The 27,985-nt window shown below is 35.8% G+C and overlaps 1 protein-coding gene across 1 annotated transcript; it reads right to left on the bottom strand.

The window, feature by feature from the left end:
* Positions 1-12: 12 nt before the first annotated feature.
* On the bottom strand, positions 13-27,919 carry MEX3C (mex-3 RNA binding family member C). Its single transcript, XM_031945948.1, has 2 exons — positions 27,139-27,919; positions 13-10,369 (listed from the first exon to the last, which is right to left on the bottom strand). Exons 1-2 carry the CDS (start codon positions 27,917-27,919, stop codon positions 9,144-9,146), a joined length of 2,007 nt encoding a protein of 668 aa, XP_031801808.1. The 3' UTR covers positions 13-9,143.
* Between the last annotated feature and the right edge of the window lie 66 nt (positions 27,920-27,985).

Here is a 27,985-nt window from a genome sequence, read left to right as displayed (position 1 = left end):
TAAGTTCTGAACCTGAAATTACTTTTTCTTTTTTTTTTTTCTTTTTGGTGTTTTGATCTCTTCTTTCAGACTCGATTTTCTCTGTCACTTTTTTCTTTTTTTTTTGTTTTGATCTCTTCTAAGTTTCAGACTATTTTCTCTGTCACTTATAACTTTCTATGATCAGATTCTTTTGTCATTGTTTTTTGCTCTTTTTTTTTTTTTTTTTTTGGACTTTTTCTTTTAAACTTGAGCTCTGTTCTTAAAGTAAAAGGAGCACTATTCTCAGGCTTCTTGTTCCAGGAGCTGCAGACCCTGTTCATCTAGTGATTGACTGATGTTTTGAGGCCCAAGGGGGATCTTCATATCTGGTGCTGCACTAAGGAGATGGGGAAAGGGTGGTGGCTGGTGCTGCTGGAGTTTGTAGGGTTTTGGCAGTTTATCTAATGCTGAGCCAGGGTTCTAGTGCTGGTGCCTGGTGTGAAGGCAGTGGAGATTTGTGAATTTCCCTGGGGCTGTACTGCAGAATGAAGTGGTCTGGCTGCTGAGAGACTGTTTGTTTGCTAAGGGCTATGGTGAAGCAGAGATTCTTGGAGTTCAAGTCTGATTTCCCAGACTATGTAAGATGAAGCATGTGAGTAGTATTGGTGTTGCTTTCGCCTACTTCACCAGTGCTCAAGATCTACTATCTACTGCTGGTTTGCTAAAGTGGGGATTGTTGGCTGGCTTCCTGTCCTGAACTGCATTCTTCTTTTACCCAAATGAAATAGATCTTTCCTACCAATCTTCCAAGTTCCTTGGGCTAAAAGATTGTTTTCGCCTGTCTTTGTTAGTTCTGCTCTTCCAGAATTTGTTTTAGGGTGCTTTTTTGTGGTTATTTGGAGATGATTATGGGAGTTATAGTGATTTACTGCTTTGCCATCTTGACTCTAAGAAATCCTCAATGTAAAAGATTTTACACACTTTTGTGGGTCAAACCTAGATCTGACTTCAAATTTAGCACTCTTAAACAGCATCATACTATCTAAGTTTCCTTTTAGCTTAAACTACTATGATCATTTAGGCTATCTTCTCACAACCAAGAAATTAGGGCCCAGAGAGATTATATATCTTGACAAGAGTTAAAGAGTTAATGGAAAAATCATTAGAGGACCTAATTGAAACACTAAAGATACTTCATATCATCAGGTCCATTTGTAATAAAAAAAAAAAAAAAAAAAAAGGAACCATTTTAAATGTGGCAAAACTCTTCTGTGTAGGACAAGTAACTGACCTGATTATTTCTTTATGAGGATAAAATATATATATTAATTACTGGCTGAATTATCATCATTTATAAATTATAAATTCTTTTAGGCAGGATTTACTGCTTAAATGGCACTCCAAATTAAAGCAAAATATGCTTGGTAGCATTTATTTTATTAGATAGCACAAGAGCTTTTTTGTAATCAAAATAAATCTTTTATAACCATATACTGGGGCTTGAATTTAGCAAATCCCACTCTCTTAGATCTACACACATAGAACCTAATACTATAAAATTTACACTGTAATCCTTCCCTAAGATTACACAATCTCAGCGCTGAAAGGAAATGGAGGTTTAGGTCCCTAGACAAATTTTCCCAACAATTCCTTCTCAGAAAAAAACCAAGGAAGAAAGCACTCAATTCCTGTATATTTAAACATTTCCACATACACTACAGAAAGAATGGCTCTTTTCAAGGAGGGAGTGTGGTGTAATAGCTGCCATTGACTTGTATAGTAAACAGCTTACAACCATTATCTCATTTGATCCTCAACCCTGTGTTATGTTCGACAGTTATTATAACCCATATTTTATTGAACAAATGGAAGCTCAGAGAGGTTGAGATTTGACCATATTTATTTACAAAGACAGCAAGTGCTAGAGGTGGAATTTAAACTCACAATTCTCCCAACTCTGCATATACTATTCTTTCCACTAGACACCCCCACCTCTAATGTATCATATGTACAACATGAACTACAAGATGGAATCAGGAGATTGGTGTTGCAACCTCATCTCTTTTACTCTTACCATTAATATTTGCCAAGAAATTTTCCTTGTTAATATATGATCAAAAGGAAATAAAGACACTGGGCCATAACATTTTGAACAAAATTTTCCTAAGAGGTCTGCTTGAATTAGAGGGTAAAACAGAAATTCAGCTAATTTCAATATTTAAGTGTAAAGGGTAATTTTGTAAAATAGAATCTTCCTCCACTTAAGAGGAACTGTTTATTGGATAATTGGCCAAAAAAATTTAAGTTTTAAAAGAAATGCAAACTATCAAACTCATAGTAAAAGAATTGGGAAAATTAAAACTCCGATTTCATCTCATAACCTGGAAAAGATAAAGAAAAAGAAAGGCCAATGTTGAAGGGACTATGGGAAATCAGGCACATAATTGTAATATGGTCTAATAAAAGAAAATTTGCTAATTCCTAATTTATGTATATGTGTATAGACCCATGACTACATTTAACCTAATGGAGGTAAAATGACAAACACTCCAATTTCACATATTCCAAAAAGTCAAAGCAGCATTTTTTTATAATAGCAAAACAAAACAAAAAACCCTGTAAACACAGGAATACTTAAATGGGAGAATGGCTGAACTATAGTTATAAAACTATTGTCTGATCCTAAGATAAACGAGGATTAAGAGAAAAATGGGGAAAACGATTGTTTTTGTTGTAACAGGGCTTTATGGAGGGAGAGAGGAATATGTGAAGAGTCTTAGTGGTGTAAAAGATATTAAAAAGCATAAATGTTTAAACAAACAAAAAATTATACAAATGAGATGCCTAAGGTAGTTTGGTGAAATGGAAAACTTTAGCATAGCATTGGCAGCAGTGTGCATTAAGGTTGATTCTTAGACCTTTCCTCTCCATTTTAAATTCTGCCTAAGAATAAAATCTCTCTTTTAAAAAAAAAAAAAAAAAGAGGCAATAGAACATCTCTCTCCACTCTACCTATCCTCTTAAGAGGGTGGAACAATTATGTGGAATGAAACCTGTTTCCAAGGTTATTTTTTAAAAGAGCACTTAACAAAAGGAGAAGTAGTAAATGGGACATTGGATTTAGAAGTCCCTTTGAGCTCTAAATTAATGGCTCCAAAAACCAGAAAATTATTAGTTTAAAAAAAAAAAAAAGTTACCCACCTAAACTGTGTCCCTCCCTCCCTGAACTGATCCCAATTCATAGGCTGTTTAAACAAAAAGTCAAAAGTGCTGTGAAAACCCAAGAAAGTCTAAACTTAATAAAAAAAAAAGCATTATTAACTCCTAGAAAGGCAGAATTTAGGCATAACTTGTAGGACATCAAGCTAAATTGATTTAACATAATGCATCTTTTTTTTAGTCTTATAATGTTAATATGAAAGTTAATATGAAAAAAAAATTTTCCTTTTGCATCAATTGAACCACGTTTTTTCTAATGTTAATTATCAACCATATGCAAAGTACTAGAAGATACAGGATCAAAAAACAAAACAAAACAAAACAAAACAAAAAAAACCCAACCCTAAACTCTTCCCCTGCCTTCAAATTAAAAACCACTGTTACCTCTATCTCAAGGAGTTTGCAAAGTCTTTTGGAATATTTAAAAATCAGGCATACTTCTGTAAAAATAACTGGACTTCTAAGTCTCAACAATTTAGTTGAAATTCTGGGTCAACACTTAGCTGTTTCCCTAAACAACTTATGAATCACTTAAGAATTAAACATCTAACATATGTCAGGTTCTCTGAATACAAAGACAAAAATGTTCTGAACAGTTTAGACTTGTTTCTTCAACTTTAAAAATGGTAATACTCATACCTCAAAGAACTGAAGAAAGCATTTTTTTGAAACTATGAAATGCTATGTACAGAAGCTACTATAACATCAATTCTCATTTAGCCCTGGGAATGCAGTTCAAATTTTTAAAAAATCCATGAGATGCAAATCAAATGACTAGAGGGCTGGCCATTCCCCTAAGACAAGTTGAGTTTTAAGTCTTGTGACATGTGCTTGATAACGATCTAGAGCAAGTCTTTACCATTTCCCAGGTAACTGTAAGGGAGGGGGGTTTTGTATACCTCTAAATTTTTTTTTTTGGGGGGGGTAATTAGTAATATTATTTTATTCATTTAAAAAACAACTTCCCAGAGAGAGAGAAACTTTGTGCTTAAAGATCATACGTTAAGAGTTTATCTTGAGTTTCCATATCTTTCTCGGACAATCATTTTGAAGACAAAACAGGTTTTAAAATACCAAGGTGGATTTTCTTTCAGCATCCAGAAGATAAAAACTCCTATAGAGCATAGCTTGTATAATACCTTGAAGCAAACCCAGGAAAACTTTCATCTAACCTTTTGACAAAATTTTTTTTTGATACTATCTGAATTTAAGAAATATGTCAGAAGCTACCTCATTAGGACAAATTAAACCAGTTAATTATGGACTATTCCAGTTCATAAATAATCCATGGCATCAGTATATACAATAATATTTTCTCCACACAATCCCTAAGCAAAGAAAAATTTAATATTCTTAACATCACTGGTTTACTTATGTGTCTCCACTACTGGAGCACCCCACCCAGGATCATATGCACCATAGTCAAAGAAAGGAATATCAAATGCTTCAAAGCATAGTATTACCAGCCTGTCCACCCTAGCATAAAAAGCCAAAGCACTCTTTAACTATTCTACTTCAAGGTAGGTGTGTCCTTACCAACAATACATAATACTCCTTGATATGGAAATTTTGCTTTACGACTTGTTCCCAGTGTTTATTCCTTATTGCAATGTTAAAAGTTTTATTTTAGGCATTAAATCTTGATCATTTAATGGATTTTTTTAAAAGCTTATTTTAAAAGACGTGATTTACACCTGGTATTTGCAAAACATTTGATAAGCTCATCAGCTATTCTTTCCTCCTTAGCCCCATTCTGGAAACTACAGAAAACCCATGTTTTTCGAAGAGTACTCTAGTTTCCACACTTCAGCATAGATGATTCATGAGTGACTCAAACCCCCTACTCTATTCCAGTTTTGTACTGAATGCCTTGGTATTTCCTACCTTTTGGAGAAAAAGTCAAAAGTAGAACCCTGATTTGAGTGCACTTCCAAACTGGAAAAGTTTTTTCTGTGGAATGTGCAGATTGTAAGGAGAGATGTAATTAGATTTTCCCATCCTTTGCGAAATTTAATAGGCTTTAAAGTTCATGCAAACATGCCAAGCTGTGTAGTCTTTGTCGGGGGATGATATAAACCCAATCCTCATTGTTATTAATCTTTACATTCTTAATAAGTTTATTTCTCAACTAATTTGCTTCATAATTTTACTTTTGATTGGAATTAAATTTTTAATGCAGCTCCAAATTGACGGGCAATGTGGTACAATGGGAATGGCCTGGACTTGGTAGTCAGGTTCAAATTTTGGCTTGCTCCTACATGAACTGTATGATCACAAGCAAGTAACTTAAACTTCCCTGGGAGCTAAACATTTACACCACTGCACAAGAATATTGTAAAGAGCAAACTTTTAAAAAATCTTAATGTACTAAATATATCCAAAATGTTAAAAACTTTTAGATATTATTACAGAACAATGTGTGTCACAAAGTAAATGCTCTCTTTTAAGAGTTAGGAGTATTTTAATTTTAAAGATTGGAGTTAACGAAGAGCAAAAAAAAAAAAAAAAAAAAGTTGCTTTTTATTTTACTTATTTTAGGTATCAGGTTACAAAGCCTCCCAGTTCGTGAGATACATTTAAGGAAAAACCAAAACCATTAAGTCAAATATCATAATCAAAATTTGGTTCACCTACATTCACAAACCTTAAGGACTTAAAATTATTACTTTTAATAATCACCTGTCTTACTTGGATTCTTTCTTGCATTATTGATAGGTTCTAATCTTTGAAGTGTAGTATACTGGAGAGAGGTGGTTTCAAATTCCAGCTCTTTACTTAGCTGTGTGACCTTGGATAAGCCACATGATAAGCCCCAATTTCCCAATTGTAGGATGGAAATAAGTGGCCTTACTCACTTGACAGGACTGTGAGAATGTAACAAAAAAATGAATGCAAAATAGTAAGCCATTATATGAGAGCAAGTTGTTATAGTTTTAGGAAAATCAACCCTTTTTTTAGATGGCAAAAGTAAAATTTCTAGATCATATTTATTACAATGGCATCCATCCCTCCTGCATTGTGGAAAGGGAAGCAAAGTTCTCTGTATTTTGAAGTTTGGTCAGCTTTTGCTTACATTGCTAATTACCTTTAATTTAATTTAATTTAATTACCTTTAAGTGGTAGTTTAGGATCCTCAACCTTATGAAAGGATGAGGCATAGTACCTGACAGAATCTCAAAATGGCTCCCTATCCCTATGAAAGGCAAGATCAGACTTACTAAATTTTCTAGTTATAATATGAAAGGTACCAGAATAAAAATTTAAAGTTCATAGAAAGACAATGAAATATTGACTATGTAGCAAATAGAAGCTAATAAAATGAAAAAGGACTTTAAAAATACACTATCTAAATTGGTGTGAAAATATTAGAAAACCATCCGGAAATTATGTAAATATTATGACTCTCAAGTAATTCTAAAATAGCAAAACTAGCACTGGCTGGTTTTAGTCTACTCTATCCACATATTCTAGGTATATATATATATATATATATATATATATGTTCTGTATTCTAGCATACACTAAAGAGCATTTGTCAAATTCTGTTATAAAATAACTTTATGGCAGTTATACAATGATAACAATTTCCATATTCAAAGTTGTTTCTTCTAAAATGAATATTTAAGTTTTGAAATCCCCTTTTCTTTTGCCTCTAAAAATAATGCAGCAATTCTTCTCAATATTACCAGATCATTTTTACTGTAAGAGTGCTTTTCAGTCAAAAACCCTTGTGGGTGCAAAGCAAATTAAGTAGTTTTTATTTAATTTGGGGATTTTACTGAATAGTAGCTTGAAAGAGGTGTAAACAAGGATAGATAACTTTCTCAACAACTGGGCAAAAACAACTATCATTCAAAAATGTAATTAAATGGTCTTAAAAATTGGTCACCTAACACTAAAAATTCCTCCAGAATGGCAATAAAAATAATAGTCAAATTTTGTTATCAGTAAAGAAAAGGTATAGCACCACTATTGTACACTAAAAATAACAGCTATGGTACAAATGTCTTGAAATCTTTTTTAAATTAAAAAAAAAAACCCATAAAAGAAAATTTACATTTGGAAATGTGTCATGCTACTTCAAATTGCCAATGACAAGATGAAAACAGCAAGGAGATACATTCAAGTTAATGGAAACAAGTCTTTATTAAGTAACTTTTAATATCAGAAAAATAAAACTCTTATAATTCTCTTTACAGCAAATATATAATATCAGTGCTTTGGCCATCTTCAGTTAAAGGCCCTTTATCATAAAATATATGGTTTTTAAACTTTACTCAAATTGAATTTATAATCCCTATGACTTCCCTACATATACATAACAAAAAAGTGTAGTAAAATTAGCAAATACTAAACTATATTGATAGTTTTATCATTCTTAGTTTGTAGTTTATAGAAATGGTACACGCACCTAATATATGTCGATTCCTTGGCTTATTAGTTGCAGTGTACGATGCAATAAAATACAAAATACATGCTTGGTGAACATTCGTTCATATCTACAAGACGGCAGCTAAAGATTAGGCTTCAATACTGACATTTAACTATCCTACAAGCAATTAGCATTAAAGGTATGCATTACATCATAATATGCCATCAAGGCAACTTTTATACTGAAAAAAATCAAAATAAAAACCGTTATTTGTAAACTTTTATACGAAATGTAACTCTTCAAGTGGAAATAAAAAATAAAATTTGTTTATTTACTAGTTCAATACACATAGGATTTCAATTTTTTTTTTGTTATACTGAGAAAAAAAGCTCTTTTGTGTCTTGGGAAAATAATGCTTCAAAAATAATTAGTAGAAAAATTCGTTGGGATACCGTTTTGTCCTTTTTGATGCCAACACAGATTTGGGGTTGTACTGAGGATGATGAAGTTAAAGACATCCACAGGTTGAAATGTAAAAGCTCATTTTAAATAAATCTTTCCTTATGATTGGAAATAAGTTTTGAAATGAAGTAAACTGATTGCAGGTTATTGTCACAGCTGCTTTTTGTATATTATGCTTAGGGCATTGTTATCCCTCCCATTCCCTCCCCTCCCCTTTTGATTACTAAAAATAAAATATATTTATAATGTGCAAGACAAATATGGATTGAACATAAAAATGTTTCACATTTAGATCTATATACTCTCTAAAAGTAATTAATAGCTTGATCGGACTAATGAATGGAATGTTAGCATCCTCACTATTAGCCAAAATATGTGCATCCCAAAGCTCTTAGTGAAATGAGAAAAATCCAAATAGATTTTTCCATTACATTAAGAGAAACAATGGGTAGGAATTCACAATTGAGACAAATCCATTCTTGATCCTCTGATCACACCATCCACAAAAACTCTGGGCGAGATGAAGGTCGATGTAGCAGTTTTCTTCCCAAATTATTAACAGTGATCTATTCAACTGCCACCAGCCCTATCCATTCCAATAAGTCAAAACTATGCATTAAAAAGTTACTTGCAATCCTGCAGAATTAGGCATAAGTTGTTGTAAAATAAAAAACCTGTTTTTCAAAACTGGCAGTGTAAAGAAGGCAGCACTGGAAGTGTCTGATAGATCAATAATGCCAAGTACCCTCCATAAACTTTTAATATGGTTAGGCTACGGGACTTATCGCCTTCAAATATTGGAAGTCACAACTTCTCTCATAGGCCTATAAAAGCCTATCATCTCCATGTTATGAAAGCTGAGTTGAACTCAACTTTTAATCAATCTTATGTGAGCTATGTCTCTGTTTATTAGAACAGTAATTAAAACCAAACTAGTAGACAGAGACCACCTAGTTAGTGTTACCATAGCAGCCTTTTAGAAAATACAAGTTTACTAACAACTTTAGCCTAATCCCAATAAAGCCTGATAACAGTCATAAGAATTCATTAGGAAGTTTACTGGGGGTACCATTATACCCATGCTTTTAAGAGTCCATATAGAGATATAATATTATGTATATATATATATTTAAGAGTGAATTTGGATTGCCTGAGTAACAGCTGTCTGGCAAACTGGACATGATGGCGTTCTCTTTTCACAGATCTTGTTGGCACATTCCATGCAGAAGAGGTTGTGGCCACATGGAACTAGGGCAGCAATAACTTCATTCTCAAAGCAAATCACACAGTCGTGCTTTCGTCTTGATTCTGGAGGTGAACTAGATGTGGAACCACCATTGGAAGAGGAGTAACTGTTGGTACCATTAGAAAAAGCAGGGATATATATTGGAAGGCCAACATGGTTGCCTGTACTAGGTGGGTCACTCCTAACCCTCCGAGCAAGTGGATGTTCTATGCCTTCAGGAAATGTGGGAGAGAGTCGAGGAGTTGATGGCTGACTTCCTCTACGCTGAGTCTTCATGTTACCAGAAGGGTCACCACCAAAACCAGAGAGTGGGTTAACTGGTTCAAAAGGAGTCCAGATAGTTTGGGAGGATGTTGGTAAAGAGTCAAAGGCAGGAGAATCAACTGCAAGATCTTCTGAGCCCACAGATGGTAGTGTTTCTCCAAACCAAAAATTTCCTGTGCTGAATGGGCTTGTTGGACTGAAGTCAGCCAACCTATTGCTTCCAAAGTAAGAATCGGTAGAACCACTTCCCAAAGAACTGGAGCTATCATTTCGATAATTGGATATCATTCTGGTGCGGCTAGGAGGAACTGGATTGGAAGAAAGCCATGCTGAGCTAAGGGTTCCCCCTTCAAAGCTCACATCTGTACCATTGTAATGGAAATCATTTTCTTCATTTAGCTCAATGTAGTTTCCAGTACGCATGGCAATATGCATTTCTATTTCTTCACGTGCTCGGTCTACATTTTCAGGCATACCTGTCACCTCAAAGACAGGCTCCTTATCTCTGCTTGGAGTAACTATATATGTGTGGGTCTGCTGCTGAATCCTTTTAATTGTTGCTCCTTTGGGTCCAACCACCAGTCCTACAACACGGTAAGGTACCCTGACTTGGACTGTGGTCTGACCTGGCAAGTTGGGTGTGCATGGCAACCCCCCCAGTGCAGGACCATTTTTGTTACGAGATGCTCGAATCATGGAGAAGTGCTCAGCAGCTGAGAGAATTTCCCTTTTAGCCATGGCTACATCTTCTTTCCGTCCAGTGACAACAAAAATAGGTTCTTCACCACGAACAGGTGTTTTGATATATGTATTTGTCTTGGCCCTTAGTGCTTTAATTTTACAACCTGTTAGAGAAAGAAGAAAAGAAGAGCCTTTAGTGGAAGGGGGAGGGTATCCAAGATTTAACACTTTTTTCAATGTTTTGTAATGATAAATGACTTGTATGGGAATGAAAACTGTTAATATTTTCCTATTTTGAATACTAGAAAATTACCAGAAATCAAGGAATCATTTAGTAACTAATACCTATTTTAACTAAATAGCAGAAATAAAAAACAAAATGCCTTTTTCTATCAACTATTCTAGAAATATAGATAAGAAATTAGAGAAACAGGATTGGAGAATGGCTCTCATGTTCAGGAATAGATGACTGACTATTAGAGACCTTGTCCAAGCAGAAATAGATTCTTGTGAGAATGATGAATAGCACTTCAAAACTAAGGGTGCTAGGAGAGGGTCAACTTTTAGGAAAATACCCATAATTAAATAATAAGGTATGTGTAACCATTATGAACATAACATTCTTGGACTCAGCAGTTAGAATTATAATAACAATCATTGATATAAGAGAGAACATGAGTGGCTTCCACCACCCCCCCCCCACCCCCCCCGGTCCAAACTGACAATCTGGATCACCCAAGAGTTTATCCTGTTACAGTTTATGTTGGCTAAAAACTCTACAATTCTAGTAATATCTCTAATACAGTAATTTATAGAATGTTGATCCAAAAACTACTTGAAAACTGTAAATGTTATAAAGAAGACATAGCCTAAGTGGCTTGAGTACATGGTTCTTTGAAATACTCATACACTATAGATTTTAAAGTAGAGATGCTAATTAATTCAAGGTCAATAATTTGTGAAAGATTTTCCTAGGTCTTGCTCTTTAAAAAATTCATTTTGTTTTATGAATACAATGTCAATAACAAGACACGACAAACACTGTTACAGATAGGAAAACTAAGTTAACAACTTATAATTACAATATGTTTCTTTCAATTCAATAAGAATTTATTTGATTCTGTGTCTAGCACATGGAGAATACAAAGACAAAACAGAAACAAAACAAAAAACCCACAACCTTTTCTGTAGTTCCCTAACACCATTCAAGGATCTTACAAATTTTCCTAGTAGAAAATGTGCATGTAAGTACTAGCTACAAATACATAAAATAAATACAAAGTAGTTTTGTAGGCAGAAAGCCAAAGAACACATAGAACTAAAAAGATCAAGGTCTGAGTTTAGCTTTAAAGTGAGAGATTCTGGTAAGAAAAGGCAAAGAAAGAGAACATTTTGGGGAGTTGGGATCTGTGCAAAAAAAAGATAACATGTGAATATCATGTTATTTGGTGAGTGGTCAGTAGGGTTATTTGGTTGGAGCACAAAGTGGGTGTGAAGGGAGAGTGGGATATGAGAAAAGTCTGGAAAGAGGTTGGAGCCAAAGTATGAAGGACTTTAACCAAAAACAGAAGTTTGTTCCTTATCTGAAAGGCAATAAGGAGCCACTCTACTTTTTATAAGCAAGGGGTTGAGATTTTCAGATATATATGTGGAAGATAGATTGAGGAAAGGAGTGAATTATTTTAGTTATGTGTTCTATCCCAATTCTTATATACCAAAACTGCAGTGCCCTCTCCCCCCCAAAGTGAAAACAAAGACTAAAGAAGTGCATAGCAAATATTTTATCAAATTTCTATTATACCACCATCAGATCTGAAAGGCATAGTGTTTTACTTTTTATTCTGCATCCAGCTCAAACTAGGGGTAAAGAAGAGAGAATCTGTAATCAATATTAAACAGCCTTCTGTATATCTTTAATAAGGACTTTATGATAATACTCACTGAATTCCAAGGTCAGAAAGCTGGATCATGAAAAGCACACAGACTGATTCATTCAGGCCATAATAACATAACAGATTCAGAGAAGCAGATCATTCAAAATTTCATAACAGAATCTTACACAATGTCAGCATAAAAGGAATGGCACTTTTAATACTTATACTAATTCAACACAATTTTAAGTGATTAAATTCATTTCTAGAAAAAAAATTTTGGTTATTATTTTTTCCTTTTTTTTTTTTGCTTCATGGAACGTCTAATGTTTAATTTCCTTTCCTTGCTCCATCTCACCTTTTTTCAAGGTCAACACTTTTGATGATTAAAAAAAATGTTTACCACATTTGATATATAGAAAACCAATTTTTATATTACCGGGGGAGTTACTGAATTCTGTCTTATATAAGATAAAAATTTCTTGTGTACAGGAGCAATAAAATAGCAAAAAGATTAAGGGAAAAAAGTAACTGGTGATCTTGTGCCTAGTAAATCTCTAAGTTTTTTGTAAAGCTTAGAAAGTAATAAAGGTAGATAGTTTGTAGGAATGTTGTGTGTGTGTGTGTGTGTGTGTGTGCGCGCGTGTGTGTGTGTGTGACAATTAGGTTAACTGGATAAGGTTATCAATCAAGGAAAAGCAGACAAGAAAACAGAGTAAAAACATCAAGGGAGCTTGATTTATAGCTTTTATATTGAGTGAAGTATATGGAAGTTGAGATAGCACTAGATCAAGTAAGATCTAAGTCTCAGCCTTGTCTTTTAACTTCTTTTGGAATACTCTGGGTACTTGCTGAGCTTTAGACTTGACTTTTCTTATTTCTGGGTGTTAGTTAGCCCAAAAGATGACACAGCAACAAAACCAGGAATACTTTTACTACTTTAATACTTTTTTTTAATACTTTACTACTGTAAAGGCTGTATAAATCTTGATTCTAGGGAAAGGATTTTCTTTTTCCTAAGGCAATTAGGGTTAAGTGACTTGCCCAGAGTCACACAGCTAGGAAGTGTTAAGTATCTGAGCCCAAATTTGAACTCGGGTCCTCATGACTGCAGGGCTGCTGCTCTATATTTAAACACCCTCAGGAAGAGACAGAATGTGCCAGGCAAGTCATAGTACCAATGCATCTAATACTGCCTCCCCCTCCTCCCCCCGACCAAGTAGACAACTCAGGAGCCTGACCCTAAAAACTTTTGGAATAGCAATGCTTTCAGACTACTCCCTGCATTTATCATGCTGGGAAACAGCTTCTGTGGAGAAACAGTAGCAAAAAGTATCTTATCTTCTATAGACTCAGAAAAATAAGACAGATCCTTTCCTACTTTTCCAGTCTTCCACTGTCTTTAATTTATCCTGCTCTCTCCTATTATCTCTAATTTATCCTGCATATATCATGTTTGTTCATAGCTGTTTGCATGTGCCTACCCTACATTGTAAGCTCCTTAAAAAGCAGGATTAGATTTTTTTGGGCGGAGGTGGGACTTTCTTTGTACCCACCACTGTATGACACCGTTGTGTCAGTCAACACAATGTCTGGCACCAAGTAGAAACTTTTGCTAAGTGATTTCAGTGGATAGCCACTGAAACTACAGAGGTAGAAAATGGAAATGGTGTTCAGGAGCACAGTAAGTAGTCATTTTTCAACAGCACAGTGTGAGACAAAGTGTACTTTCATAATTGACTTGAAAAGATAGGATGGAAATCAGACTAAGAAAAACAATTCTAAAGATAATGGGGGGAAAATCACTAAAGTTTCTAAAGAACAACACAAGTGATAGGGATTCTTAGGAGAGTTATCAAGTCAATAAGGACCAGCTGATGTGCCAGGCACAATGTGCTTAAACCCTAGGGATAAAAAGAAAGGCAGTTCCTGCTCTCAAGCAAAAACAAACATACAAACAAGGAACCACAAAACACAACCCACTCATTTAGTCTTACAATAACCTCAAAAAATAGTTTCTATTTATTATTATTCCCATTTTATAGCTAAGGAAACTAAGGTAAAAGAGATAAAATGATTTTCCAGCTTTACATAGCTAATAAATGTTTATGGCCAAATTTGAACTCCCATCTCCTTGACTCTTTAGTTCTCTATCACGGTACTACCAGCTGCCTCCAAATTGTAAAACTGGCAACTGACAAATCCACCGACATCTTACAATATAAAGGAGTTAAAAAAACAAACAGAATTTTAAAGTCAAATGTGTATTTAGCACAGAATGTCAAAATGCCTCAAAATTTGACTAATGCCTTAGTGAATAAGTATGTTTATATAAGGATTATTCTCTGAAAATCTTAAATTCAACTAATACAATAGAAAAGTTGGGGGAAAAACTAGAAAATAATTGTACAATTGCTTTCAATACTATGTGCTATTACATACTAAAATGGCACTTCCTAACAAACTAGCTACTTTGAACAGTTTATCATAGGTTAACTGTTTTCCCACTTACAAAGTGGAAAGGCAGAGAGTAAGTGATTTATCATTAAAATGCTACTTCACAAATGTAGTGGAAATACTATGTTTACTTCTAAGTCTTCAGTGCCACCTTTTACAATACTTAAGAACAAAATCCACCCCCTGCCCCCAAAATTCACAAATGGAAGCAAACACAATCACTATTTGAACTTCTGGGTATAGCTATAAGCAAGTTAACCTATTATTAGCATATAGTGCTAGAGGATTGTTTCCCAAATTTATGGCTCCCAAAGGGTTGTAAGCCCCTCTTTTGTGGGATGTAGGAGTGATGGACTTCATCATTTCCAGAAACTCTTTTTGCAATATGAAAAAAATTCTGGAAAACTATCACTTTCTCAGATCATTTCCCACATCAGGACCATAAAGTCTCCCAACCCCATCTTCAAGTAACCTTTCACCTTCCTACTTTTCCCCTCTTCTTCTCTCCCAAAAAATAGTAAACACCTTGAGGGCAAGGTCTAAATACCTTTCTTTAGATCCCAAAGCTCCAGGCTTGGAACAGAGTAGGCACTTAATGTTTATTAACTCCTATAGATCCTCGTCTCCCCACCATAATTACTAATATTCCTATCACAAGACAAATTCCTGACTCTGGACTTTTTGATTATCCAATCCCACAAACCTGGAATTTTCTGACAGCATTGCCACCTCTTGGCTTTTCTGGCTTTCTTTTAGGTTCTGCCCAAAATCTCACATTCAGCAAGAAGGCTTTTCAGAATCCCCCTATCCTTTTAAATGATTACCTTCAACTTATTTTTTATATATCTAGTTGTATATTCATTTTTTGCATGATGTCTCTCCTCTACAATTTTTTGTTCTTTTTTTTCTATCCATAAAATTCATCACAAATTCATCACCCACAGTGATAGCTGCTTAGTAAACGCTAGCAAATTGATCTTTGATAGCGAATCTGCGTTTAAAATTAGAATATCCTATATGATAAACGATATGAATCTGAAAAACTGACAATAACCAAAAAGCTAACAAAGTTTTCTTTACAAATATTTTAATTTAGTTAATAGAAGTAGCACAAAAGAAATTAAATATTTGACAACATAAAATTGTAAAAAAGAGGCCGATTCATGAATTTGCTAACCGATGTTCTAAGAGGCTATGAACTTTATTCCCTCTATACTGTCAGTAATTCACCTCTTTTCATCTACACATAGATAATACCTTTAGCACTTGCTTTAAGCATTACCAACAATGAATTAGGTTGTCCAGGCAAACTGTTTTCCCTTGTTAAAAAAAGAACAGGTCTTCATCTTCTCATTTTGTTTAGCTGGTTTTCAGTTATGTCCTCTTTGTAAACCCATTTGGAAATTTCATGGCAATGATAGTGAAATAATTTGCCATTTCCTTCTCCAGATCATTTTATAGATGAGGGAACTGAGGTTAAGCAACTTGGTCCAGCATAACACAGTAAGTATATGAAATCTAAACTCAGGAAGAATGAGTCTTCTTGATTTCAGGCCCACCACTCTTATTCCTGGCTCTTCAACTCATACATAGTATCTATTGTATAAGAGTGGAAATTTAGACTAGCAGAATTTCTGAACTTATTCCCTCATAATTTTTATTAAAAAGACCAAAAATTTTTTTGCAAGTTTGTGTGATCTAACAAATGTGAATTAGTTGAGACAATTTCTCATTATATTCCCTTTCCCCAATCTTTTTGGGAAAAAATAAAAACTCACAAAACAATTTATGATACAAAACAAAACTCACTGAATAGTTGGGACCTAATTGGAAGTTTAAGTGAGAGATACTCAGTATCTCTCACCCTATGTCATCCCAAAAGAGTAAGCCCAATTTAGAATAGTTTTCTAATTTAGTAAACCATGCTTTAAAAAAATATATAAAAACACAATTTTCTTAAATTAAAATTTTAAGAATTAAGTATTTTTCAGTTATCACATTAGAGATTATCAGTATTGTCTGTCTAGTTCAAAGAACAAAGGGTTAGCAACAACAGACCAAATTTGATTTGTCTTTGCCAATCACCTATCAAATAAGTTTAGGTAATTCATCTGTAACATGGGATACAACCAACAACTTGCCTTATCTAAGTCATAAATTTACTGTGAGGCTAATGTGAAAATAAGTGTAATTGTGTTTCGAAAAAACACCATAGAAACACAAGGAATCCGCCAACATCTTCTGAGGAAATAAATTGGACTCAGTTTTATTAGATACTGTATAAACATACATTAAAAGAAGAAAATAACAAAGTTGTGGCTCTGAAATGATATATTCTTCCGGAGTGGATGAAATTCCTTCGGTTTTGAATCAAGATGGCAATTAAAAGATATCCCAGAGTTTCAAATAAGGTGCAAGGAAGTTTATTTCTAGGAGAGAATCAGGGCAAAATATTATTTGTTTTTACTTCAATGCCCAGAATGTTGGGGGACCTAGCTACCATCTTATCTGAAATCAATTTCAATCTATGTAGAAAGTACAAAGAATCTAATAAATAGGTTGAATGGAGCACTAACTATTCAAATTAATAAATGAAAATTAAGGGAAAAGTACTATTTCATTTTGCAAACATTTTATGCTGATCTTTGTTTAACTTCTGAGATGTAGCCAGTGGTTTTACTATTCTAACCTATAAAATGTATGCTTAACCACAGTAGATAAAAATGTATTTTTATGCCTTTTTGTTTATATATATATAAAATGCAATTTTACAGAAATATCACTTTCAACAGTAGACAATCTGACTTACCTCAATAATCTCAAACCATTTCAATCCCCTTGCTTAGAAATTTAAGATTCCAAATAAACATTAATTAAAAAAAAAAAAAGCATATAAATTACCATGTTGTTTCTTTTAGCCCCCAAAATCTGACATACCAAACTTTTAAAAAATGTTTATTCTATTACACACATATATATGCATACCAGGTTTCTTGAAGGACAGGGACTATACTATGTCTTTGTATCCCCAGTCTGTCACAATGTTGGCTTCATAACAGCCATTTAAAAAATACTTGTTGGATCAAATTACTATCTGAAAGTAACACTTGAAATTCTAATGAGCAATTATCTGTCCTAAGTCTTAGACCCATACTAGCTGTAATTGTAGACAAGACACTTAACCTCAATGCTATAGGCAGTCAATTCTCTGAAATTATAAAATGCAGAAAAAGGTACAGACTGACATTGGTAAAAGGAGTTTCCTATGTCAACAAAATTAGTCTCTATTCCTATTCCTTTAGACAGCATAAAAACAATCTAGCAATATAAAAAGAAATGATCTCTTACCATTTATTTTCATCATTAAGGCAATGCATTTACATTGCAATATGATCTCATTTGATTAGGTAGAAAAGGGCAGGTAAGAAGACATTTTAGTCTTTTCCATTATACCAAAAATATCTTGACCAGGTTAAAAAGCAAAACAAACAACTAGAAAAATGAGCTAAAGGAAGAGAAAAATAATTGTAAAAATGGATAACTTTTTTTGTAGGCTTATTTAAATCTTCCCCCTACTCTCAGATGTCAATTAATTAATATTTCTCAAATTCTTACTACAATAAGATTCAATTATAAAAAAAAAAAGTCCACTATATAGTTTTATCTTTATTGGTTGGTTTTCAGCTTTACTTCAGATTAGACCATATGCCATATATGGCCATATATGTATATGTATCCAAGTTATTTCCTATTATTCTTATAACAGCACAAATTCGAAGATACAGAAATACATTCTCTCTATACTCACTCCAATGTTAGCATTCAACAAAATTCAATTCAAGCATTTAAATGCTTACTACCTGTGCAATTCACTCTGGAGAACTAAAAACAATAGTCAACACACCTCAAGGAGCTAAAAGTCTATTTGGGGAGAGAAGGAGAAAGAAGATATGCACAAAGACATGATTAAAGAATATTAAAAAGAAGTTCTATTATATTTACATAGAATAACCAGTAAAGAGTTTCTATTAAGAGAAGCCTTCCTATTGGAATTACTAAATTAACAGAGTACCAAAGTTACTGTATAACAATATTGCATTCATTTGTACACTCATTCACATCATTATGCTTAAGATTATCAGCAATAATATTAGAAAATTATTTTCAAACACAAAATCACTAGAGTTAATCTTTGTACATATCTATGTTAACCATTGATAGCACTAGAGGCAAGTAAAAAACATAATGGCCACTAAAAATAAACAAGAATGAAGTTTATTTTAAACAAAAGCCATGAAAATTGTTCTGTACTACTCCTTAAAATTCCGAAGAAGAGATGATTCAAGAATTCATAGAGCCAAATTTTCCAAAAGTTCAAATTTTCTTGATTAGTACCTTTGTAAATTTATATATAGTACTACATTGTAGTGCAGATTGCATATTGATAGTTTTAAAATATAACATTTCTTATGTTTTATTGCATTTCTTATTTATTAAAAAAAAGATTTTCCAATTACTTGTAATCTGGTTCTGCTAACACTTGGGAAGTTGCAGGTGGCCACGTTTTGACTCCTCTCTTTTAATGAACATCAACTTTCAATCCATTTTCTTGTTTTCTTGTAAACTACAAGATCCCGGACAATGGGCATTTTTTCCCCCTCTGTACTAAGGCAACAGCAGAAGGAAAAGTGATAGATATCTAGTAGTTACTCAAATATTAAGCTGGACAAATTGCTAGAATTATGATAATAAGTGTGCTTGGGGGAAAATGATACAGAATTTTGGAAAGGGGAAAAAAGATGAAGCAGCAAGCAGCTTAGTGATGAAAAAATTAAGGATAGTGATTAAAATCAGATTTATTCTTCTAAGTAATTTAGAAGCTGCAACCTCACAACTGTATAGCAAAAAAGTGCTTTCACACTTCTACTGATCCCTAGAACTTCCTTTTGAAATCGATGGGGTAGACACTTTCTCCTTTCCATATGAAGCTCAGAGAAGTTATGGAGACTTGCTAAACACATCAGAGAATTTGGCAAAACTTAATAGAATATGGAGTTAAATGTAAATTACACTATACTAATATTGTATATGAAAGAATAGAAAGAGGAAGGGAATTTGATGTTCATGATTTATATTTTGGTGAAATTAAAATAATCACATTCCAGAAACTACTAAATGAATTAGATTAATTTTTAGAAAACATTCAATTTGCTTAAAGAACAAAATATTTCATATTCAAACACTACTTTCCAAAACCGCAGGAAGCATTTTCTTGTGGCAAAGTTCTTCCTTCAAGTTCACAGTATCACTGTGATAAATTGTAAAAATATACAAAATATACATATAATAGTGGACCCAAATTATTACTGATTTACAGTTTTATTAATATTAAATAGAGCAAACCAAGAAGTATATCCCTTAGAAAGGTCAGGGGGTAGACAAATAGGTGCCAATCTCATACAGAAGAATTCTCAGACATTTGAACTTCTTGAATAATTTTCCAGATGGCTGGTAACTAGGGGGTAGAGAAAACACTCTTCAAATGCAATTGTTTTTATTTTCCACTTCCTCTCCTGTGAATAATATTGTTCATTAGCTGAACAAGACAGGAAGAAATGGCAATAGAATCTCCACCCACTTGCAAAACAATTATTCGCACTAGGTCTTTCCCAATAGTTTGCTAGTGATCTATTAAGATAAAATTTATATATTCCAGAGGTATATTTCTTAAAGCTGATTTCTACAAGCCTTACTAAAATATCTTAAATCAATAATTAACCTAGTACAGTGTTATCTTTTCTACTAACAATACAAACTCTTTATCAATAGTGAATAAATTGAAATAGAAACTGAATCTATGATTTTATAGTGTTTAAGGAACTTCAAGGAAATTCCCTTTAAATAAAATAAAATAAAATCTCAGATATGCCTAGAGATCAATGAGCTGGGCCTAGCACAGAATTATAAGACTTAGCATGGGCTAATCAATCAATCAACATTCACTAAAAAATTAGACTTGAACTCAGGTCTTTTCCCTGCTTTCAGTCCTTATCCATTAGGTCATCCTTTCTTCTTAATTCTTTTCTCTTCCTCTTAAATTAAGAATGAGTTATATAAAAACTATGATATAGTTTTTAAAAGAACATTTTCCCCAGAGATTATTTCTGATAATGTAATTCAAGCCATCAAGTTAGCCCTATTCACATTTTCTTGTCAAACTTCAAAATTTTAAAGTAATGTGAAAAATGCACAAAACACACACACACACACACACACACACACACACACACACACACACACACACGAGTTAAAACTGCAACTATTGTTTCAGCCAATCACATAAAATGGTCAACAGGGTATAGAAATTTAAACTCTAATCCAGGAATTTGTGCTAAATTTCAAATCTTCATCTATGATAGGGCACTTAAAAGGAATTTTAAGATGACAAATACAGGAGAAATAGTTAACAATGGATGGCAAGAGTCAAATTCCAAAAATATCTTAAAAGATAAGAAAACAAAAGATAATAGGAATGAAGATAAAAACCGAATGTTTGGGCTGCATAAATGGAGGAAATACTCAAATACATCACAAATTTGGGGTCTATGAATAATTAAAGTAAGTTTACATGCACAAGCTAGGGAAAGTTTGGAGAGTTTATTAATAATAATAATATACTATAAGCATTTATTAAACATCAACTATGCATCAGGCCCTGTAACTAAGCCTTTTATAAATACTACCTTATTTGATCCTCATAATCCTGTGAGCTAAGTGCTTATTCTCCAGTTTACAATTTAGGAAACTGAGGCAAACAGTGATTTTCCCCGCCCTCCCCTCCTTCCCCCCGAGTCACACACCTAGAGTTGAGTGTCTGAGGCCACATTTGAACTCATCTTTTTAACTCCAGCCCAGAAGCCCAGAGCTCTATCTATAGTACTACCATTGAAAAGGCCACAAAAGCAAATGGAACAGTGGCCAAAGGGAGGACAACTAAGATCACAAAGAGCCCTGAGAGCAAATCAAAGATCAGTTGAAGGAAATGGGAACATTTAAACTGGAGAAGATAAGATTACAGTTAATTGGAGAAGAGAGGCAGAGTAGAACATGATTGCTGTCTTCCAAATATGTGAAGGCCCTTCTGGTGAGAGTATAGCTTGGTCCCAGAAAGACCATCTACAAATAGGCAGAAATTTTAAACAGGAAAATTTAGGCTTGCAATGAGGAAAAAACTTTTTTTTTTTTTTGTGAATTGCAGTTGATTCAATAACAGATGTCTCAAGAGGTAATGGTTTCCTTTTTTTATGGAAGGAAATCTTCAAGCAAAGACTAGGACTATTTGTTAGGTATGCTGTGGAAAAGGAGTGGGGAACTTTTTTTTAACTAAGGGCCACTTGGATATATAACATCATTCACAAGGCGTGCAAAATTATCAAGTTTTATACAACTCCAGCAGTGGGAGGTTACTGTACCTAGCTTCCAGTACATCATCACTTGTGGTTGCTTTAGCAAACTAATTTCAAGGGCCTTACATAGCCCATGGGCTGGACATTCCACTCTTGCTGCAGAGCAAGATTTTTGTTCAGTTATGGAGTGGATCTGAGATTTTATAATTTATTACTAGTGTGTCCTTGAGGAAGACTTGGAAGTTCCAAGTGTCTCATTTGTAAAATGAGGGGATTAGTCTAGATTAACTTTAAAGTTTCTCCCAATTCTAAACCCTGACAATCTTGTGGACTAAGATAATTATTAATAGTGTGTAGTAATTAACTACAGGTTAGCTATGCTAAAAATTGAAAGGTGATCCACAAAGAGAGTCCTAACTAGAATTACCCTAGGAAATTGGGAAGAAAGTTGAAGTAATTACTTTGAAACAATTATTTAGACCTACAGCAGCAACAAACACATACCATACCAGTGGGTCAACAGGCAAATAATGTTCCATTTGTAGAATATAATGTTGGAAGAGAATTTAAAGAACTCTCTTCCATCTACAAGCTTTACAAATATCTTATATTCATTAATAAAAATAATACAAAATCCTCTTTTGGGCAAAGTTCCTCTTTCTCTCCCCCCCTCCTTACCAATCTTTTTCTTAGCCCTAACTAAAAGCTTCCAGGCTGCTCTCAGACAAGACTGGGCATTCTCTCTAGCTGTCCCCCATGCCTGGAAGCACTTCTTATTTATCTCCACCTACTGACTTCCTTTTTAATCCCCAACTAAAAACTGATCTACCCCTCTTAATTTTAATGCCTTCTCTCCGATAATTATTTCCTATTTTCCTTGCGGCTTACAGCTTGTTTGTACGTATTTATTTGCCGATTGCCTCTACCATTAGATTGTGAGCTCCTTGAGGGAAGGGACTGTATTTTGCCCTCACAACCCCAAGATTAGCACAGCGCCTGGCACAAAGTAGGCACTTAAAAATGTTTAATGACTGATCGTATCTTAAGCAAGACCTTGACTTACTAAGTGATAAAACAACCACCATTATTTTAACATTACTTGACAATTGAAATCTACTGTTGATAATTTTACCACTTGTCCTCTTACAGTCAGTTTTGTATCTCCCTGATCAAATGATTAGATTTGACTGTCCATATTACTCTCTACCCAGAAAATTACAATGGCATCCTACTGGATCCAACATAAAATCCTGCCTACCATTCATAACATGCTACTTTTCTCTTTTAACACTTTACACCCCCCTCCACACATTATGACCCAACTACAGTGGTCTACTTGCTGTTCCTAGAACATTTTATTCTACCTTTTTTCCATGATTTTGTAATGGCTATTCCTCATGCTTAAAAAACCCTTGCCTCAGTTTCCCTGGCTTCACTCAACACCCATAGTTTTTCCACTTTCTCCAGCTGCTAGGGTCTTCTCTTAAAAATTACAGTATCTGATACATAATTAGGAGTTTAATAAATGCTTGTTCATGATAGTCCAAAATCCAACAAACAGGATTAAGTGTTAGGGATTCAGGATGCAAAAACAAAACCAGCAACTCCCTCTGCAAGCATAAGGGATGGTAGTGTAAGTAATCAGCCTAATTTGAGGAAAGAAAGGGAACACTGGCATAAGGGACAATCTCTTTAAGTCAAACTAACTCTTAAGTTTAACTAATACTTAACAAGAGCCTACAAATTTTACTAATTTTAGAGGGGCAGTTTACTAAAGTACCATGACATTTTTTTCATAAATCAATTTCAGAGCCTTTATACATTTAATAAGAGTCCTACCCTCTCTTTTAATTACAGTCCATATTACTTTTCATTTCAAAATGAGAGAAAAAAACCCAAATGCTCCCAAACCAATTAAACATTTACAAACACCCATATACTGTTGAGGTAAGTTTTGTTTTTCTTTTTAAATTTTTCAAAGACACTAATAGACATGGAAAGTCTCTTTATCATTTCATTCTACTACCTCTTTCTTAATTGAAGTCATAAATGTCTCGATTTGTGACATAATTTGCAGAAGCAATTAAGCAATGTCAAATAGCATGGTGACTTCTGGTAATTAATAAATGGCAGGAATATATACTCTTTAGGACAAAATTTCTTTTCTATTAAAACAATCTCCAAGAATAGAACAAATAAGCTAGCTCTAGTCACTTAAAAATAGAGAGATATTAGACAAAACCTTGAATTTGAGAGTCTGGAAGATTTGAGTTCAAATTCCACTGGGCTAATGATCCCTTAGGCAAGAAATCCACTTCAGCCTTTTTGTGAAAGGAGAAGGCTGGCTGGACTCAATGCCATCTAGATTAAATCTATGATCTTATGAAATTAGGTGATTGTTATAAACCCTAGAGGGCAGTGGTTGGTAAAGGTAAAAACCACCCTTAGCTCAGATTTGCCAGATCTGGCTTAAAAGCCATAGTTTGCTACAATGTTCAAAGTTAATATGTTTTTGAAAAGCATTATAGATCTTCTCCTCTAGTAAGAAATACTTTTGTTACTGGAGCTTGTCATTGACAAAACACCAAATTAGGCCCATGCCAATGGAATGGTATAAACTATGAGAAGGGAAATGAATCTCTGCTCTAAAATGAGATATCTGATACTATGAAATTTACCATTTCCCCCAAAGGTGTGACAATATTAAGTGGAAAAATAATTAAACTACAAGTACTTAGTTTAAACTGTATCTACATCCGAAGACATGATGTTGTTTCCTAGTTAATAACACCATAGCTTTGATTACTATATACTCCAGAAAAAGATTTAAAGAAAGGAGCACTCTCCAATTTTCAACAATAACTTTGAAATTGTAGTATTCATTCCTTTATCAAACCATGAATTTTATAGTCTGTACTTTTGATTTGGAAATTTTGTTCACCCTGTCACCCAAAAGGAGGCAAAACAGAGCTTCAATCTCATGAGAAGTCTGGTTTAATGATTCCGGTTTGTTTGGTTTATAGGTTTTAGATAGTACTGTGAATGAAAACCTGATTAGTGTCAACTTTATAATATTTTAAAACAAAGGGGAAAGTCAATGAGATCAACTATTAAAACTTAAAAAAAGTGTACTGCTGTTCAAAACTTTCAAACTAATATCCTGAAAAAATAGCACTTAGTCCACTGCTTAATAGGAATTGTATAATAATAAATGTCCCCACTTCATCTAGACAGTTGCATGATTCAGTTGCATTTACCCTTCTTCTCCAGCTTTAGCTATTAGTAACTGATTTAAGAGCACTACTTTACAGTTAAAGTGAACTATATCTATATTCATTAAACCCTGCAATTCTTTCACATCTTCTTGCCATATGTGCTCACATCTTTGTTTTGTCTTATCTCCAAATATAAAAATCTTTCCTCATCCTTTAAGACTCAGGTCACATTCTAGTGGGACTACCACCACCCTTAGCAATAGTGAATTGACTAAAAACTTACCTCAAAAATCTCATTCCATTCTGGCTAACCATTTTATACTGATATACTGCTTTGTATTGTAGTAATTTAAGTACATGGATTCTTTCACATAGATTTTATAAGGTCTGAGGATAGAAACTAAATTGTTCCCAGTTCCTCCTTTCCTCCTTCTCAGCCTCCCCCCCCATCTCAGAAATCTTGAGAATAAAGCACAATCCCTCATGTTAAATTTTTCATACAAAAAGCCTTAGTGTAGTGAATTTTGGGTTGAAAAATCTAGATTTTGCCAATTTACACAGAAACAAGGCACTTCAAATCTCAAGTTTCCTCCTTTGTAAAAAGAAGGGTTGGAATATCATTGACTAGTATTTTCAAATAAAGAATCTCATTGGTTAATCTAAAACTGTAGGACTCCTTTTCAGTTTAACTCTAAATGGTACCACATCACAGGGAAGCTTGCAATGACCCACCTAATCGCTATAAATTTCATGATTTTTCCTTTTAAAATCCTAAAGGAATGAAGTGAGAAAATCCTGACATCTGAAGCCACCATTTTAATAGACCTCTTATTTATGTGTACTTTAGACCACTTGGGAAAGATGAGCTCATTTGGGCTGCAGCGCCACCATCTCTTTTCATTTGACCCCAACAATGCTGTCAGCCAGGCAGAGCAAGAAAAGTGGGTAAGGCGAAAGATCCACCTAGTTAAAAATGTAGCCAACTCTGATAGGCGCCTCTGGATAACTTCTATTTCTTCAGTTCATACAGGCTACACAAATAGCATCTGCTCTTTGCCAAAAAGATGCATAATTTTGAAGTGCACAAGGCCTTACATTCCCTCTACCTTCACAAATCTACTCCTGGAATGTGAGACATAGGTTCTTTGTTTGAACAATGTGGGAGGAGTTTGTGTGAAGTACTGAGGTGAAGGCAAAAGGAGAATTTACAGAATTCTGTTTAAATACACACATTTATGAACCTCTTGTTAACTGGAGTGCATCTGTTACAGTTGCCATTATAGGCATATTTAATCGTGTTCTCAAAAAAAACAAACAACAAACCAAGATATTGTGTATCTGCACGAAGCACTTTGGAAACATACTTAAGTATCCTGTACAGATCATCTGGGAAGAGGTAATTCCTCAAATAGCAAGTTTCAGAAGAAAAGGGAAAAATGTATCCCACCAACATTGCCTTCATCTCAAAGTTAACTCGTTCCGTACCGTCTGCTTTTTCAAGCCCCAGCCAGCAGAGACTACGTAAAGAACACTGAAAAAGTGAAGCTCGGTCTTTCACGAGGAAGTTCAGGGAAACCTCAGTCATCTGCACGTCGGACTCTTCCCCGAATCCGCGCGTCCACTTCCCACCTAACCGGCCTTTTACCACCTCCGATCACGGACATGCAAAGTTGTAACTCATCCCGCTTTCCCGGAAGGGGGGGGGGGGGGGGGGGAGTTGAATATCTTTTAGCAGAAGCAACATAAAAGGGGTATCTGCATTCTAAACCCAAAGTCCCCCTCCTCTCCAAACCCCCGGCCAGGCGAGCATCTTAGCCCGGAGCGCCCCGACCTGAGCACCCTCCCCGTCCCCGAAAGCTCTGGGGGGAGCCGGCGGATCTCGGAGGGGGGAGGCCCCCGAGCGTTTCTCCTCCTCTTCGCCACGCCCGCCCGGCTCCCCGCTCCTTTGTCCCCACCCCGCCCCGGTGGCCCGGCCGCTACTCACCCTGGCGACCGACGATCTCGGCGACGTGCTCGGAGCTGGGCACCGGGACGCACTCAGTGGTGTTGACGCTCTTTCTCCGGAGGAGAGCCGCCTGCTCCCCGTTCAGCGCGGCCGCTGCCGCCGCTGCGGCCGCCGCCCCCCCGCAGCCGCCGGGGCCGTAGGCGTGGGACAGCATCGCCGCCATCATGCCTTGGGGATCGTCCCCTCCGTACAGCACCCCGGCCGCCGCCGCCGCCGCCGCCGCCTCCCGAGCGTCGAAGCCTGGGGCAGGGAGCAGCACCGAGCCCAGGGACCCGCCCGAAATTGGATGGCTTTGGGAGGCGGCGGCGGCGGGCGGCGAAAGCAGCAGCAGCGGCGGCCGGTCCTGGTCCTCCTCCTCCTCGTCCTCCTCTTCCAGCTCCTCCTCCTCCAGCAGGTCCCCGTCCACCTCTGCTTCCTCCTCCTCCTCTAGCTCCAGCTCCAGCTCCGCCGTCTCCGGGGCCCCGGGCCGGCCGGGGTGAGCCCGCTCCTCCGGGGACAGCCCCACCATCCTCCGGGCCTGAGCTTGAGCCGCCGCCACCGCGGCCCGGAGCGACGGGTCGGTGGTGTCCGCCTGGCGAGGGTCGTCGAGGCCTAGCGCGGCCAGGCGCTCCCGCAGCAGGAGCCCGTCCCGCTCGGGCTCCGGACCTCCGGGGGGCGGCGGCGGTAGCGGCGGGGGGGGAGGCGGGGGCGGCGGCTGAGGCTGCGGCAGGGGGGCCGGGGCCGCCGCCAGGGCCAGGGCCGCGGAGCTGCCGCTCGGCATCGCGGCGGCGGCGGCGGCGGCAGCAGCGCGCTGTCAATGGCGGCGGCGGGAGACCGTGTCAGGCGA

The sequence above is a fragment of the Sarcophilus harrisii genome, chromosome 1 (genome assembly GCF_902635505.1).
Source record: "Sarcophilus harrisii chromosome 1, mSarHar1.11, whole genome shotgun sequence".
Taxonomy (NCBI): domain Eukaryota; kingdom Metazoa; phylum Chordata; class Mammalia; order Dasyuromorphia; family Dasyuridae; genus Sarcophilus; species Sarcophilus harrisii.
This window is presented reverse-complemented; position numbering and strand designations above follow the sequence as displayed.